We start from the raw sequence: 18386 nt of genomic DNA, 5'->3' as shown, positions 1-18386 counted from the left end.
CTGCAGGTCTCGCATATGCCATCTAGTTTGCGTCATTAGTAGGATGCAGGCTGCAGGAGGCCATGAGGCCCTACAGCCACAAAGTCATTCTCACTGATGTCCAGGATAGATGCTGATACATCAGTATCATAGCCTGGATATCCTGGATTCTATGCTCGGGAAGATAAGCCCAAAACAGCACTGTGTCCAGAACAGCTCCGATAAAAGGGAGCGTCTGAGAAGGAGTCAGGTGTGACTTTGGCATGTTTATAGTGAACCCCAATGAATGAAAGAGGTCCGCCATAGTCTGGAGATCAGGGATGACAGCCTGGGGAAGCTTCCCTTTAACGACCAGTCGTCGAGAGAGGGGAAGACTGAAACCCGTAATCTAAGTAGATGAGCTACAACCACTGTCATCATCATGGTGACTACCCGAGGGGCACTGGTAAGGCCAAAGGGGAGCACGGTGAACTGAAAATGTTCTTGGCCTACCTTGAACCGCAGGTACCATCTCCGGGCAAGCAAGATGGGATAATGGAAATACACATCCTGCAAGTCCAGGGCTACCGTCTAGCCTCCTTGTTCTACGGCATCCTGAATTTCTCCCTTTTGAGGTAGAGTTTGAGTGTTTGGAGATATAGGATGGGCTGAACAAACTTGTTCTTTTTGAGTGTCAGAAAGTAGCTGGAATAGCAACCACTGCCCACTTCTGATACTGGAACTCTCGCTATAGCTCCCTTGGCAAAGACAGCCAAGACTTAATCCATCAACCGATTGTGTGTTGGAGGAATAGGAGAAGTGGAGGATTAGAAGAGGAGGGAGTAGCCCCTTCAAATGATCAACAAGCCCATTTGTCCAATGTAATGGACTGCCAGTGGTGGAGATGATGTTGGATTCTCCCACCAACCGGACACCCATGGTTTTGCAGAAGAAGATAAGGAGGGTGTGGAAGCTGCAGCTGCAGGGGGGGTTGGTGGTTGTGGCAGACCTCTGGCTGCTTGACCAAAGGAGACGGTATGAACCATGCCCTCGTCCAAGCATAGCATGGGAAGCTTGCGCAGGACAGTAACTGGGATAGGGCTGGTGCAGTGGTGCTGCCCTTCCGTAGCCCCCGAAAACCCGGATGTTCTCAGCCAGGAGTGACAGAGAAGCACCACCATTGATTAAACCTTTCTGCCCAGAAAGTCTGTCGTATCTAAACCACAACTGATGGTGAACTAAGCTTCATCTTTCCTGTCCTTCAGTGCTTAGAAGAGAGTGGCCCAGGCCTCCTTCTGGCCATGTGACAGCACCTGCAAACCATGTCCCACAATAAGTGGGAGTAGCAGACCAAAAGGCATGAAGTGTTCACTGACCGAAGCACTAGGCTGGTGGAAGAAAACATTGTCTTTCCTAAGATGTCCAGCCTTTTGGATTCCCTGTCTGGGGGAGCGGAAGCTTGGACCACCAAGGTTTCTGGGGCAAACTGGGTCCCCTGGGGACGATGGTGGTGGCCAACTGTCCTGTTCACAGGAGCCCCTGTGCTGGGCTTGGACCAAGTTCCCAGTAGGACCTTAGTGCTTCATTAAAGGGGAGCAGGGATTCAGATGAAGGTCTGGGCTGAAGCACTTCAGTCAAGATGTTAGTCTTGACCTCCGCTAAGGGTAGTTTGAGGTCGAGGAGCTCCGCTACCCTCTTCACTTCCATTGCAAAAGAAGCCCCCTCATACATAACCACGATAGGGGAAAAGAGGGGAAGAGAGCAAGCCAGTATCTGGAAAAGTTTCCAGTCCACTGACTTTGCCCGGTTGCTCACACCACACCAATGTCTCCAACTGGTATCCTAAAGGGTCCAGTGACCCCTCCAATTCTTCTCCTAGAACTTGGTCTTCCGAATATGGCTCAGACTGCAACCTACGACGCAGGAGTCCTGTCGGCGCCGGAATCGCCACTGTTCTGGGTCATCTGGGATCAGAATGGGGCTGGTGTCGCTGGGAGCATCGGTGCTGGGACAGGTCGGGTTGGCACGTCTGGCGCTAGTTTGGATCGGTGATTGGATTTACAAGGTCCCATCGGAGCTGAGGCTAGGGCTGCCAGTGGGGAACCTGATGGGGGCCCCTGTGAAACATAGGGGCCTGAAGGCAAGTCAGAGGGTCTGGCCTGTTCAAATACATGACGCATGGCCTCAATAAAATGCTGGAAACGGGGGAAGTCAACACGGGCAATGGCTTCTCAGAGCTGTGCCGGGAATACAGATGTTCCTTACTCGCCGCGTCGGCTGACAGACAAAGACTGCTTCGACTTCTTACGCTTCTTATGCCCCTTCGCAGAGTGTCGTGAGGACTTCAAGTGAGATGAGGAAGACTTGGGGCTCCTGGAACGGTCCAACGACCTTCCTCTCGATCAGGACCGCGCCTTCTGAGGAGTTGTGCAATGAGGTGTTGCCTGCCAGGGAGCTAGCAGATTCAGAGCCTGCTCCCTTAAAGCTTGCTGTGCCATGGCGCAGCAGTTCTTGGTCATGCTCAAGACAGCACAGAAAGACCAGATGGGATCTGTATGAGGCAAGGCGAGGTGACAGGCACCACACGGGTTAAAACCTGCCTTTTCTAGAAGACATCCTCAACACACAGCAAAAATACATTGACAAAACATTGAAACAATTATGTGAAAGACCAACAGAGGGGTTGTTCTTCCCTGATCTGGGCTTACTGTTGCAGAGAGAAAAGAAGTGACGCCTGCACACGAGATGGCACCTGTATAGGTGACTGTGACATCACTACGGCGAGTACAGCGCTGATGCTGCTGCTTGGAACGAAACAAAGCCCAGCGGCACACGGTGGCACTGCTCAAGAAAAAATCTTCAAGGACAAATGTGAGGCCAAGGGAAATTCTAAGGTAAGGAATCTGCATTTAGATGTCTCCAGCAGATAATATATGCAGTGTTTGGTGCAGTTAGAAACTAAGTATGGTCATCGTGATCTCTCAGATTGTTGGCTACAGTCAGACTCTCAAAAGCTTGACTACTACTACAAGAAAAAATTAGATTTCATTTCACACACCCTACTCAGTGACAACTTCTACGATTCTGTGTTGTCAGGCATCCAGGTTTAGGTTTCTAAAAAATAAATCAGTGGTTTGTCAAGATAGTTAAGTTGTTCTGCTACAGCAAACCCATCCAAACGTTACCACTGTCAGAAGGGAGAGGACTTGTGGGACTGGCATTTGAGGGTTGAGAGGGTGGCATAGGGCACACAACAAATTGATCGGCTCCCACCTACCATATCACAGTTTGAGTAAAGAATGTGTCAAATGCACATGGTAGAGCTGGTAACTTCTTGTTAGCAACCAGGATGCTGGTTAAGTTAATGGAACTATATATTAAGTCCTGATTGTGCCTATCAAGATTTTCCAGTGACAATCTTGAGGGGGAACCTAGGTTTAGGGTTAAGAGGCAACAAATCTTTGACTATGTGTATGTCTCATAAGCGTCAATTCCACCTGTGACAAAATTAAGACAAGCACGACTAGCCCATGGATCAATGAAAGATCTTTGAACAGACTAATGATAATCATTAACCCCACATTAGCTACTGCTGTTCCTCTCAAGTCAGAGGCTTAACACAAATAAAGCAGGGTTAAGGTCACAGGGCCCAGGCTGTCTGTAATACTTGACAGGGCAATATGCTGAGGGTTGGTCAAGGTAGTTAGTTCCTAAGAAAGTTACTACTTTGGGGGGGATCATCTTCACTCCTTGGGTCTTTGCTATTCCCCGGTCAGTTGGTCTGTGCTTCTTCTCACACTTTCATGGTCGTGCTTGGACTTGGTTTGAAGAGATGGGGGCTTGATCTTTCTGAAAAGTAGGAAAAGATTCAGTAAAGGATCTGAAGTATTTCTAGTCTCTCCTGGAGGGAGTTGTGATGAAAGATTTCAAATAGTGCTTACCAGTCTAGTAGAAGAGTAGTGGCCCAAGATGTTATCTTTGAAGATGTTGTAAACCTTGATGAATGCAGTCCATTCAATCAGATCAGTTTTCTATGGACAGGCAATTCGAGATTGATTTACAGCTGGTCAGGTCTACTGGTTCTAGCTTATTATTGATAAGAGGTCATACATAGGATATTTTGAGGAGTCAGGCTGAAGATATATAGTTCTTGATGATGGTCATCGCTGGAGTTATGGCGCCAGAGAGGATATTCTTAAAGATTTTAAGGTAAAATAGGTCTGATGGTGAGCTTAAAACTCCAGTAAACTTGAAAGATCAATTTTTAAAGAAAGAGTTTTGCTATAAGTAGGCAACTGTCGGTCTTTTGGGTTTTGCTTGAAGGAAGCAATCTAGGAGGACTGTTCGTTGGTTTAGTACTCTTAACAGTGAGATGTTATTATATCTTTGCCTCTGCCACAAAGTGGCCTGCTATAGACTTACAGTAATCTTGAGATTAATAATTTTGTGTTTTGGTGTACCCCGAGTTGAGGAATTTGGTGAGAATTCAAAACAGTTGGCATAAAAGAACCAGTCAGACTAGAGTAGCCCTTTGCCTTATTAACAGAGGATTTGCTGATCCTATAGATTTTTTTCAGTTACGTTTCTAAATTTCTTCCATTAGTGTTTTATTGAAGTGATTCTGGATGTCATCATTATTCCCGCATTCATATTTTGCCGTACATTGTGTGGAGAGGGATGGCATGAGAGGTGCGAGTTTGTCGAAGGTTTTGGAGAGCCAATTGTACAGCTAATTGACCTCTGTTATTCAGATGAGTGCCAAGAACATTGAGAGTCAAGCTAGGAGAAGTGAGCTTATTCCATTTTCTGTAGGTGGCAGAAGTTACTTTTGTGGTAGCAAATTGTCTTAAGGAAAGCTTGACTGTGAAAGCGGTGAGACAGCGGTCTAGAATATAGGATAGTTCCCTGTGACATTGGTGAGGTCAGGTGGGGTGAAAACTGGGTTTGAGTAAGTGGTGTGGTTGGCTGTTTGTGTAGTCCTGGAGACCAGCTAAGAGAAGTTGGGAGCTTCCAAGATTGTTGTGATGGTTCTTGACTGACGGAAGCAAAGGTGGACAAACCAACGGTTTAAGGTTACCAGAATTCAGAGATCGGATTGGTTTATGGAGAGGTCTGAGTTGGTTTCAAGAAAGCAACCTGTGAAAGCTCCTTTGTTTGGCGGGGGTCTGTGGATCAATAGAAATAGCACAACACAAAATAAAATGATGGGCGGAGTGTTAAAACTTTTCAAAAACTCACCCCCAGTCACAAAGCTGGGTTTAATCTATTCTTATTTTGCTCCCCAAATCACCCCAGTTTGGACCCAGCCATATGCAAATCAGTCTTGACCCTGTTCCGCATGGGAACAGTCTAGCCCGAATTGCCAGGCCAGGTCCTCCCAGGACCGGAAACAAGCATCCTAGGACCGATTTCAGGCTATCACCCTTCATCAGCCAGGCTAGCTTGAATCCAGTGGCGCAGCGAGAAAGGGACCCACGTGGGTGAGTGTTTGAAAAGTTTCAGCACTTCGTCCATCACCCTTTTGTGTTGCCAAAGTTGCCATAAGTGTGAAGGGTATGCCCAGATGTGGGCATTTATTCGTAAAAAACGTTCCACCAAATGAAGGAGGAGCAACCCTGCAAATCAAATGACCTTAAAAAGCAGCACAGCATAAAATCCATTTTGGTCCTGCCATAAAGGCAGAAATATAGAACTGAAGTAAAGTGCAAAAGCAAGAGTGAGCACTGTGGTATGCAAAAAACAGCTTTTTGGAAACTAATGATTGTAGACCTCACTGTCTAGCAGACTCGCATAACTAGTTAAACACTGTTGCTTAATGTTTGCATAGCTTGCAAACACGCGCGCGAAATTAGTGAATTCATTTTTGAAAAAAACGTAGATACCTTATTTAAAACTGAAACGTGGATGAAGGATTGGTCTATTGATGTCTTAATTCAAGTCTCACTCCTGCCAACTGCAATGGTTTCCTTTCTGATCGAATTAGTGAAGTGTGGAGATGCCGTTTTTGTCAAATCAACTATTTCAGCTCTTTCTGCACCTCATCTTAACTCAGAAGTTCTGGTTCCAAGAAAAGATTCAAAAGAACAACCCACACCCCTTTTTGCGCATATATATATATATACATATATATATATATATATATATATATATATATATATATATATATATATATAGTCCTCCAGGTAACGTTGCTTCTTTCTAAGAAATATTGCAGAAGCCGTTACTTCTCTAGTACCTCTCATTTTATCACAATCATTATGGGTGATTTCAATCTCCATCTCATCCTCATGTTCAAATATTTCTTAGTTTGCCTGTGCCTGTTCTCAATTTTGCTGCTCAGCAACTTATAAGGGTGGCCATATTTGAGACCTAGTTAGTTTAGACCATGTTACCCCAGTTGAAGGCCTCGTTTCCACCACCTCCATTTCGGTTTCCAGCTGGCAGGGTAATTTTTTGTCTAGTTTACCCAGCCCACTACTCAAAGAACAATTTACCTACTATTGGTAATGCTCTTTATGGTGGACACTATCTAGCCGTAGAAGCCTCACCTTGTGAATACCTCCTTTGCCAGATTGGAGGTGCTGTCTTTTTCTCAGCAATTTCCTCTCCTGCCAATAGATGGGGCAGTGTGTCTCTGCGTTGGGACTGTCCTACCCCAGAAGTGATGTCAGGGCTACAATATAACTGCTACCTCTGCACATTGACGTCTGAATTATTTCTGATATCTGTCCGTGCCGTTGGATGCAGAATAATAAAATAATCATTTGTGCCACCGTACAGATCTCTAGAAGGGGATCTATTTGGAATGGATCTCTAGAAGGAGATCTATTTGGAATGGACCAAAAAAGTTCATTTCACAGCATGGGGAGGAGGGGTGCATCAGTGAGGAATCTGAGGTTACAAAGAGTATCCACCAGAAACAGTGTTACTAAATTCTTCTGAGTATCCATCAGAACAGTGTAACTTGTTCTTCTGAAGGATACTTCTCACCGCAAATTACTGACCTTGTAAGCAGATATCAGACCAGTACCTTCTCGTTGCCGGGTCCCTGGAATGGCAAACTGTGAAATCTTGCAGCCCTGAATGGGCAAAGTGCCCTTCCTGCTGGACTTGGCTATCCAGGCAGTAGTTCTTCATAAATGTATGAATCGCAGATGTCCAGCATAGGCACTACACACCAATGTCGAGATAGCAGCTAGCGGAATGAGAAAGCAGGCCTTCTGGAGACCGCTTTTTAGCCAATCCGTAGAGGATCTTTAAACAAAGGACAATCCATCTGGAGATGGTCCACTTCTGCAGAACCTATCCCTTTTTGGTTCCAGAAGACCTCACATGAAGCAAATTGTCCATTTGATGGTCTTTGGAGAGATCAATGTAAACACAGACCTTATTTCAGACCCAGACAATGTAATCTCTCTTCCTCCTTGGATGGATGAAGGGAGTGGTGAAGAACTCTGACAGGAAATTAGGCCTTCTACTGCAGAAGGGCTTTACAACTTTTAGGAGGAAGGCTGCTTTAGCCCTTAACACTAAAGACAGGAAGACAGTGGAGCAGCTCACTCATGTGACAAGCTGATGTGATCGTAATGAGAAACACTGGCTTCAATGTAAGCAACCTCAGAGGGCAACTATGCTTGGGGTGCACATCAGAAAAATGAGAACTGGGTGGAGGTCCTACTAGGGCATCACAAAGAGTTTGGCAGGAATATAGAGGCCAGTCCTTTAAAAAAATGCATCACAACAGGTGATTTAAATAGAGATGGCTGATCAGGCAGTCGTAAGGGTAAAAAACACAGATAAGACTGACAAATACCCTTTAGCTGTTGTCAAGGCAAGGCCCTGCTGGTATTGTGATAAGGTGAAAAGTAAGACATCAGACAACTTAGTTTGCAAGGGTTGGATATTTCAGTAAGAATACCAAACAATAAACTTCTTCTAGCATTCCACATAGATGGGTTTAGCCGAGGGATGCCCAGTTTGCAAAATGACATCTACTATTTTTGGAAGGGAGGGGGAAGATCAAAGGATGTCAATTGTCACTACTTAGTCTAAAGGAAAAGGAGATGGAAGCTGTGAAGTCTTGGATGCCGAACTTTGCCCTGCTGTTGTGACACGAGGCCTTTTTGAAGAAGCAGCCAAATCAGAGTACAGCCGCTCAGGACCAGAAGTTCTAGGTACTATACTCTCCTGACTGTGTCCAGAGCCACTAGGATGACTGATGTTCCTGATTTTCTTCAGAACTTTGAGCAAGAGAGTTAGAGACAGGAGGGTGAACCGGAGTTTCAAGCTCCAATAGAGATAAAAAGCATAACTGTGCGAGGCTGCATTGGGAATTCCAATGAACACACAAGCCTGGACACTGCACCTTCCTTCTCAGCAGTGGCAAAAAGGTCAATCAAGGGTTCTAAACCTATCGCTAGGAGACACTCTGTCACCTCTGAGTGCACCCACCATTCCTGCTCTGTTATGCAACACCGGCTTAGCTTGTGTGCCCTGGTGTTTAAAGATACTGCCAGGTGTACGAGCAGGGAGGTGCCCCAACAACTCAGTTTCAAACGCACAGAGCCTCCTGGCAAAGGACCCATAGCCCCACCCTACCCTGCTTGTTGCAGTGCCACACTGAGGTGGCGGTGTCCATGAGAACCTGCATCCTTTCTCCCTTGATGGACAGGAGAAAAGCTTTCAATGCCAAGTGAATCGTCTGCAGCTCCAACAAGCTGATGTGGAGAGTGGGTTTCCACCAGAGACCAGAATCCTCTGTTTTCCTCACCCAGATGAACTATCCAAACAGCAATGCATCTGTGACAATTGCCCGCTGTGGACAGGGTAGGGAAGGGAATTTACTGGTCCAACTGTGATCACCAGCCACCACTGCAGATGGGTTAGACTCTCCTTTGACATCCAAATGAAATCTGAAAAGTTTCCTTGGTGCTGAGAAGACTGCAAATTCAGATCCAACTTCAGAGCTTGCATGTGTCAGATGGTGTGGTCCACTAGCAAGATGCAGGAGGCTTAGACACCAAGAAAACTCTGAGCCTCTCTAACCCACACACAGGTCAAACCTTGAAACATTGGTATCATATCCTAAATGTCCCTGAATCACTGGGGTGGAGGGAAGTTTGAAACAGCACTGTGCTCAGGATTGCTCTGATAAAAGGGAACCTCTGAGAAGGGGGTCAGGTGTGACTTTGGCACACTGACTAAAAATTCCTGAGATGTCAACAAGTTGACTGTCAATCGGAGTTGGCCGACAATGGTAAGCACTCCTTCAATCAATCAATCAATCATTTATAGAGCACATCGCTGTCACCCCTAGGGGTGTCTGGGTGCTGCAGTGCGATGTCTCTGTGGGATAGCCAGATCGAGTCTCTTCCTGAAGTTAGCCAGTGGGGGAGGGGTAGTTTGTTCTGGGCCTCGGTGGTGATGTAGACAAAGACCAGCAACGGCTGCACTGAATTCTGGGTGTGTGTGCGTGGGTCAGAGAGGAAGAGCGCAGGTGCCAGGTGGAAATGTACACGGTAGTTGATGTAGATCGGTCCTTGATCATCTAGGGCTGTGTAGGTGTGAGTGAGAAGCTTGAAATTACATATTTTCTGGATGGGAAGTCAGTAGAGGTTTCTGAGGTAAGAGTGATGTGAGTGCGCCTGGGAAGGTCCAGGATAAGTCTGGCAGGGGTATTCTGTATTGTCTGGAGTCTCTTTAGGAGCTGGGAGGACATGCCAGCGTAGAGAGCTTTACTGTAGTAGAGGTACCTGGTGATGAGGGTCTGGGTGACAGTTTTCCTGGTGTTGGCTGTACCCATCTGAAGATTCTGCAGAGCATGTGGAGGATGTGGAAGCAGGAGGCGACTGCATTGATCAGCCGCTTCATGGTCAGCTCTCTGTTGAGGATGATGCCAAGGTTGCAAGCGTGGTCTGTAAGCGTGGGAGTGGGTCCAAGTTTGGCTGGACATCAGCTATGGTCACATATGAAGGTATTTTTCCTGAAGATCGGGATTTCTGTCTTGCCGGAGTTGAGCTTCAGGCAGTTAGTTTTCATCCAGTCGGCTACGGTGGTCACAGAGTTGCGGAAGTTGGTTCTGGTGGTGGAGGGGTCTTCAGTACGTGAGAGGATAAGCTGAGTATGGTCTGCACAGAGATGATGTTGAGTCCATGGGATCTAACAATGTTGGCTGGGGGTTCCTGTAGGTACTGAACAAAGTGGGGCTGAGGGATGAACCTTGCGGTATGCCGCAAATGATGCTCTTACATGCGGAGGTGAGAGAGGATAGTTGGGTGCTCTGAGTCAGGAAGGAGACCATCCATTTGAGGGCATCATTTTGTATTCCAATGCTGTGCAGTCTGTTGATGAGGATGTGGTGAGAGACAGTGTCAAACCCAGCTGATGGGTCAAGGAGGATCAGGGCAGCGGTATCCCCGCTGTCGGGAGCGGTTTGATGTCATCAGTGGCGGCAATGAGAGTGGTCTTGGTGCTGTATTTGGAATGAAAACCTGATTAGGAGGTGTCCAGTAGATTGTTTTCTTCCAGGTAGCTGGTGAGCTGGCCTTCTCAAGTACTTTGGCCGGGTAGGGGAGTAGAGAAATGGGTCGGTAATTCTTGAGTTTGTTGAGGTCAGCGGAGGTTTTTTTTTCAGGAGAGGTTTGATTGCTGCATGTTTTCGTTTGTCTGGAAAAACTGCTGAGGGGATGGAGTTGTTGAGGATACTGGTGAGATATGTGCCGATGAGGTTGAACAGGTGTTGGGGGCACGGGTCAGTGGGTGCCCTGAAGTGAATGGATGATATGAACGCTAAGGTGGATTGAGGAGTGAACAGTGCCCACGTGGAGATAGTGCTGTTGGTGTGTGCTCGAGAAAGCTAAGGGTTGGAGATCGTGGGTTGGGGACAAAGTTGTTGTACATGGTGGCGAACTTGCTGTGGAAGTAGTCTGAGAGGATGTAGAAGAGTTCTTGGGAGCAGTGGATGGTGCTCTCTGTGGCTCCTGGTTTGCGGGTTAAAAACAAACAGAAAAGAGTGAAAACAGAGCAGAAAAGAGGGGAAAGAGGGGTGGAAAATGAGCAGAAAAAGTGGAAAAAAGGTGCAGAAAACGAGCAGAAAAGAGGTAAAAATGTGCAGAAAAACAGCAAAAAAGGGAAAAAAGGTGCAGAAAAGAGGAGAAGGGAGCAGAAAATGAAAAGAAAAGAGTGAAAAGGGAGCAAAAAATGAGCAGAGCAGAGGAAAAAGGAGCAGACAAACTAAAAGAAACCTGGCTGAAGAGGGTTGCAGTGGGCAAGCTGGACAGGAGACTGTCAAAGGAGCTGGCACGAGGACCTACTCAATGGGGTCGCGTTGTGGCCTCCATTAAGTAGGTCCTGGAGAGAGGGTGGGGCGCTGGGTGGCGAGAGAAAGAAAAACAGCAGGAGTAGTGAAATTGGGAAGAGAGGAAAAGCAGCAGAAAACATAAGCAGGGCAAAAACGAGCAGAAGAGAGTGAAAATGGAGCAGAAAAACCAGCAGAAAAGATGGAAAAGGATGTAGACAATGTGCAGAAAAAATGAGAAAAGGGTGCAGAAAACGAGCAGAAAAGTGAGGGGAAGGTGCATAAAATGAGCAAGAAAGAGGGGAAAAAGGTGCAGAAAACAAACAGAAAAGAGCAAAAACTTAGCAAAAAATGAGCAGAACAGAAGAAAAATAGGATCAGACAAGCAGAAATCAGGCAGCAGAGGGTAGTAGTGGGCAAGCTGGACAACAGACTATCATGGGGGAGCTGGCACAAGGACCTGCTCTATCAATAACCTGTCAGAGAGGTGTGGGAAGAACGGTATTCACAACCTACAAAGATAGGCAGTGACCATCACCATCACTTTTGTGTAAGCACAAGACAGGCAACTCTAAGACCGAAGGGGAACACTGCAAATTGAAAATGCTCGTGGCGTACGTGAAATCGAAGGTAATGTTTGTGGAACTGCAAGATGGGAATATGGAAACAGGTATCCTGAAAATCTACGTTGCCTAGGTCCAGACCTGATGGAATTTGAGCCAGGGTAAGCATCCTAAACCTGTCCTTCTTGAGGAAGAAGTTCAGGGGACAAAAGTCTAGAATTGTCATCCATACTACTTTGTGACCAGAACGTAACAGGAGCCACATCCAGTCCGACCTCTGATGCTAATACCTTCTTTATGGCTCCTTTCTCCAAGAAAGTTTTAACTTTCCTTTGCAGAATGGATAAGTGGTCCTCCATAAGCTGTTGTGGTGCAGGTGGTATATTTGAAGGGGTAGGAAGGAAGAGTAGGGTGTTGAAATATTTGGAGCACCCATCTGCCTGGCTCTGCCACCCGTAGAGGTAATAACTTGTCCTTCAACTGGGTGACAATGCGCAGATGACAGAAAACTAAAGGGGGTTTGCAACAACTGCAATTGAGGGGAGGGGGATGCTGGGGGACGATGGACAGTGCATTTTGGTGGAAGCGGACTAGGTAACTCATTGCCCATGGAGGCCAGGATGCAGACTGCCATATCCCTGACCTCTGCCTTAAAAAGCCTGGAAAGTATGTTGTAATTGTGGTGGGATGTGTTGTGGTCTCTGGTGTAAACCTCTTCCTCAGTAATGCTGAGGAAACTACCAGGCGGGCTGTGCTAGGCCAAGAAAGCAGATTGTCACTTTGCTTTTTTTTAAAGCTCTACAGCAATGAGTCCTCCTTGTAGCCAAAGCAACGGGTGCCCTCAAAAGGCTTGTTCATATGTGATTGTTGGACATAACTCGAAAAAGCCTGTAGAACGTATTCAGGTATGGCACTGAGGCATCATACTGGTACCAACTGCCCTACCCAGACAGTCAGGCGTGTTCAAGCCTGACCTAATTACATATCTCGCTGTGTCTTGACCATCCTCAGTTATCTGTTGGAGATCGGCACAAAGGTCATATAGAATTGCAGACAGGATATCAGCACCCATATCCCCCCAATGCATGCAAGTAATGCCCCGGGAGACAACTTAAGTTTGCTGACCTCCGGTCCAGGCTAGCAGATGAGAGCATTTGCTTTCCGAATGATTACATATGGTTTAATTACCCGACTACCAGTATGGTTGGGAACACATTTGGCTTCAACCTACTTGTAAAGGCCTGAACCACAAGACTCTAATGTGCTGAAGGAAAGAAGGATTACCTGGAGCTAGTCTGCATCTCATAGCTATTTGGCGGTTGACAGGACGGCAAGATCCCAGCTTTACCCAGGTGCTCAAAACCATATCTGTCAGTGCCTTATTAAAAGGGAGTACTGGTTTTGAGGAGGTCTGTCCTGGCTACGAAACCAAGCTGTACCCATTGATGAGCCCACAACTAGGATGAAACAGGTCCTGGGTTGCTTGTGTTCCACTTCAGGGAGGATCTGGCTTGGCAGTTCTGGCTAGACTGTTTTCATACGGTGCAGGGTCAAGACTGGTTTGCATATGGCTAAGTCACAATTGACGTGGCATGGTGAGCAAAAGAACAATGGATTGGGGTGCTACCCAGAGTTTTGCCAGTGGTTAGATTTATTGCAAGCAGCCTCCCATCACCTTCTGTGTATTTCATACCTCAGCATTAAGCCAGCTCGATTCAGTGCCATCAGTCCAAATAAAATCAGCTGCCTGTAGTCTCCACACAAACCATAGGGATCTTTGGACCCTGGTTGCACTTACATAAGGAGTAAGTGTGAAGCATACCCTTTCTTTAAGCCACCTTGTGCGTTTTCCTTGGCTTACACACTTACTTTAAATAGTTTATTACAGAAGAGAAGGTTTGAAGTGGTTCACCTTGTTTCCTATTTTGGAGTGTTTGTTCTTCCATATTCCTCCTTTGTTAAAATATAATAATAAGCACTACCTGTTTTTATACATTGAGGCTCTCGCTGCACTAGTCCACATATTCATCATAATTATTCTACCTTATTCAAGCTAAGTGGGATTATATTTGATTTTTCTTCTGTTTTGGAGAGGGTGTGCTTTTCCTTGTCCTGATGAAGACCCAGTTGAAAGTAAATCCATTTTTGTAATGTTGAAACTTCGATGGCTCTCTTCTATCTGGACTACTTATGATTAATTATTGGAATGGACTCTGGTTAACGATTTTTTTCCAATACTGAAATGACAATGCAAGCTGACATCCTTATGTTTTTGGGTTGAATGTTTTGCATATATCCATCATTGAGATACCATCTGTATTGTCTCAGTGGTACCAGGGTTTGCCACCATTGGCTGCCAATAAAGGCATGTATCACTTAAGAGGCTGAGTAATGAGCACCCATCAATTTATGGAGTAAAACACTTGTTTTTTTGGGTCAAGCCTGCAAACAACTTTAGCAGTCTGTTGTCAAAAAATATATTGTTAGCAATAGGCTTAGGGTGGGCTATATGCCAGCCACTAGAACCACTGGCTTTTTTTGGCTGTGTCTCTTTCTGCAACTGGTCTGAGACATTGCCAATCACATCTTAGATCAGCCAACTGACTACTTGCTATTTTTCTGTGTCCTTCCACCTCTTGTGGAGTGCTTCCTTTCTAGTGCAAGATAGTTTATATACATACATACAGTACCTATATAGCAGGCCAAAACTTATTTTTGTGATGTATGATAAAACGAATCAGAGACATAATTTATATGTATTTATGTATATGTAAAGGATTGGCTTTGAATAATCTATACTGATGTATAATTTGCAATGACGAGTGACATTACTAATATTGGCTCAAAGTATGTACTCAGATTTTTAGATGTAGGGTGTATGGTATGTATGTTGGCAGGAGTGCTTGGTACGAATTTTTAGGAGGGGATGAATACATTAGTAGTGGGAGCGATACATTGATTTTATGCTATTGGAAACTTTCTAAAACAATGAAAAACGTCTGTACGAAAATATTTTGCATTAACGAAATGTAGCCTAACAAAGGGCATTTTCTGATCATTTTTTTACTCCAATCGAAATCAATGTGTGTGTGTGTGTGTACATGAACAAAATGCACAATTCAAGATCAATTTATTGAACAGTAGTGTGTATGGAAGTGGGTTGATAATCATGTTTTCCAGACTGTCTACTCTGTTTTCAGACTTCCCGTATGCCAAGAGAAAAATGGGTGTTACAGCAGTTTATACATTAATAACATCTTGAAGAATCTGTACCTCTGTGGGTTGGGGTCGTTCTTTCGGTCTCTCTCATGACGAATCATTCGGCATTTTCCAGTGATGGCATCTGGGCGAGATATGCCCATCCCTCTAGAAACTATCCTGCAAAATAAACCTGCATTTCAGAAGTGAAAATGCATATCTTCAAACGCTATAAATATGTATTCTACACGATAAATATAGTAATTAATAATGTAGTTTTAAAGTCATCTCTAGCATAGATGTCTTCAGAGTAAAGAAAACATTTATTTGTCTATGGATGGGAGTAACGTTTAAGTATGTGTAAGAGCCAGAAAACACTTTCATGTTCTCATAGTACTTCAAGTTCAAACTAATATAGTCATTAGTTCAACTGGAATTATGTATTATAATAAAATTACAAATACTTGATAGCAAATCAATATTTCAACAGTATGCAGCATGCAAGAAAATATTCATATCATCTTTCATGGTGCAGAATTCACAACTGGACTAAACATCACTTCTAGCTACTAGAGTAAGCTACTTACCTTCAGTAGCATTTTTGGTGTATATTAAATCTAATAGCAGATTCCTCACCTTGTGAATCTCCCCAGGTGCCAAAATGGATTCAACAAGAGGCCCCACTGACCTTCGTTAGGACTTGGCCTTGAAACTGGATATAATGACAGAGCCACACAAAGGCGCTGCTCCTATGCGCTGTCAGTTTGACCATTACAGCATTCTCAGACTAAGAAAATATAGAGCGTATCTAACAAAACTGATCTTTCACTGGCAGTGTGCGAAAGACACCATGGTACCTTCTTGATATCAAAAATCCACTCTGTGAAATGGGCGGACAGTGAGGACTCTGTCTGACTGCAGAGTAGTCACCAGAATGAGCATTACTAAAGAGAAAGTAACCTATTCTTCTTATGAATGCTTCTCATTGCAGGTTCCTCATCTTGTAAATCGGCACAAAGCAATACTCCCTCAAAGGAGGTGTGTCTGAATGCTCCCTCAAAGGAGGTGTGTCTGGGAAGTAGACTGTGCACCAAAACGGCCGGCAGAGCACAGCAGGCAAAATGATCCTTTCTTCAGACTTGTGAATCCATGCAGTAGTGCTTGGTATGGAGAGATGCACACAAGGCTCTGCACAATTGGAATATCACAAACTAAAGCATTAGTTGTGGACTTTGCTCTGGTGGAATGAGGCTGAATGCCCTCTCGAGAGTCCTTTTTGGCTATCGCATAATAGTTTAGTGAGGAGGACCATCAATCAGGACATGGTCCATTGCTAGACAGCTTTCGCCTCCTCACATCAGCGAACTCGGAAGCTGATCATCTACCTGGTACTCAGTCCTATCCAAAAAGAAACTAGAGGCATGCCATTGAGCCAAACCATGCAGTCTCCCTTCCACTTTAAATGGATGTGGTGGCAAAAAGAGCATAGAAAGTAAGATGGACTTCACCATGTGGAAAGGTGACACACTTTAGTGAGAAATCATCCACATGTCCTGAGAACCAGATTGACAGGAAAAAAGAGTGTTTGCGGAGGATGAACTGACAAGCTATGCAGTTCACTGACGGAATGGGAAAAGTGATAGCAATGACACACATTTGTCAGAGTTAACAGTTTCAGACTACAATTGTAAAGAGGGCTAAAATAAGCACACATCAAAAACGTTAGAACAAATAGAGGTTTAACTGCAGCACAACAAAGGGGGCAAGAAGAAACAAATGTGAAAGCCTTTTTAGAAAATACAACACAAAGTAGCATTTGAATAATGAGGGCAGATCAAACAACAAAGAAAGCCCAAAGAGCCTGAAAAGTAACCACAAACAGTGCCCACAGCAAACCCTTGATGGGCCAAAGAAAACACCAACTGTATTAGACAATGTAGACTGTAGCAGCTCAGAGTCTTTTTCACTCTATGCACTGCTGTTTGCATAGAGTGTTTCTTTTTCATTAAAAACGCTTGTGCCCATTATACCAGCAATGCTATAATGTCTCAATGCCAGATGTATGGACCTCTATTAAAAGCTAGCTGAAACTCAGCGGCCCCCAATTTCAGTTTTTTTTGGGTGCTATAGATTTGCATAGACTTTAAAAGTTTTCCATCCACGATAGTGTGCCATAATGCAGCCTTCAGGCAGCTGTAGACAAGTGAGAGCTTATATCTCATTGATGTGTGTGAATTAATGGAAAGGGAAAACTGAGAAATCACACTGAAAGGAACCAAATCATGGAAATCGAATTTTAAGGAAATACAATTGTAGGTAAATACAAAAAAAAATGAAAATTAAAGGAAACATTTTAAGGAAAGACGATTTTAAGGACAAATCCAAAATTACAAAACGGTGGGGTTTTGGGTTCAAGGATGGGTACAGGTTAGGGCAGCAAAGTGTTTTTTTTAGTTTTAGGGGTCCGGAATAATTGGAGTTTTGGCATAAAAAGGCATTTTTAGGGTTGAGAGATGAATGTAGGGGTGGTGAGGGATTTTTTAGGGTTCACAGATGATTGGTGTTTAGATGTGTGAGATGTTTTTAGGATTCAGGGATTAAGAGAGTGTAAGGGTGTTAAGGGTTTTAGGGTTCCTGGATGGGAGGTTTATGGCTTGTGAGGGATTGTAAGTCCATTTATTAAGGATTCACAGATGGGAGGATTTAAGATGTAGAAAGATGATTTTAGGCTATAGGGATGAGTAGTTTAGGGAGATGAGGAGTTCTTATGGGTCATGAATGGCTGGCATTTAATGGCGGTGAGGGCTTTTTAATGTTGAGAAATTGGTGGAATTTTGGTGTGCTTGGTGTTTTAAGGGGTATGGGATGGGTGGGGTTTAGGCATAGAAAATGTTTTTTTAGGGTTCTGGAATGGATGGAGTTAGGGTAATGAGTGATTTTATGGTTCAGGGATGGTGGATTTTTAGAGTAGAAAGGGAATTTAGGCTTCAGGAATGTATATAGTTTAGGTGTGGTGAGAGGTTTAGTGGCAGGGATTGATGTGTTAGGGGTTGTGAGGGGTCAGTGATGGATGGTGATTACAGGTAGTGATGGGTCAATGAATTAAAAGCATCTGAAGTAATTGTTTGATCCAGTAGAACATATAAACATTAAATAATGTCCCCTGAAGTAATGCACTGAAATAAATGCTTCTGACAAAACTGTTTCTGAAAGTAAGACTTGCAACCATTGCATTTATCCTTAAAAAAAACATATGCATTCAAAAACCAATTTCAACCAAAAAGAAATTCTATGAATTGTTTTCTACAAAAAGGTATATGCCATTCATTCTATAAACTTTTATCTACCAATTTAGAACATGGTTTCTCAGT

General features: G+C 44.4%; 1 protein-coding gene across 1 annotated transcript in view; it reads right to left on the bottom strand.

Annotated features, from left to right (window-relative positions):
- The window catches only part of B4GALT1 (beta-1,4-galactosyltransferase 1), a 384152-nt gene that overhangs the window by 9011 nt on the left and 356755 nt on the right, over positions 1-18386 (bottom strand). Inside the window, exon 5 of the mRNA XM_069237451.1 lies at positions 15091-15195. Within this exon, the coding sequence (XP_069093552.1) occupies positions 15091-15195 (105 nt within the window). The remainder of the gene's footprint in view (positions 1-15090; positions 15196-18386) is intronic.

This window comes from Pleurodeles waltl, chromosome 1_2 (genome assembly GCF_031143425.1).
Source record: "Pleurodeles waltl isolate 20211129_DDA chromosome 1_2, aPleWal1.hap1.20221129, whole genome shotgun sequence".
Classification (NCBI taxonomy): domain Eukaryota; kingdom Metazoa; phylum Chordata; class Amphibia; order Caudata; family Salamandridae; genus Pleurodeles; species Pleurodeles waltl.
Note: the sequence above shows the minus strand (reverse complement) of the source record. Positions and strands in the feature narration are given on the sequence as shown.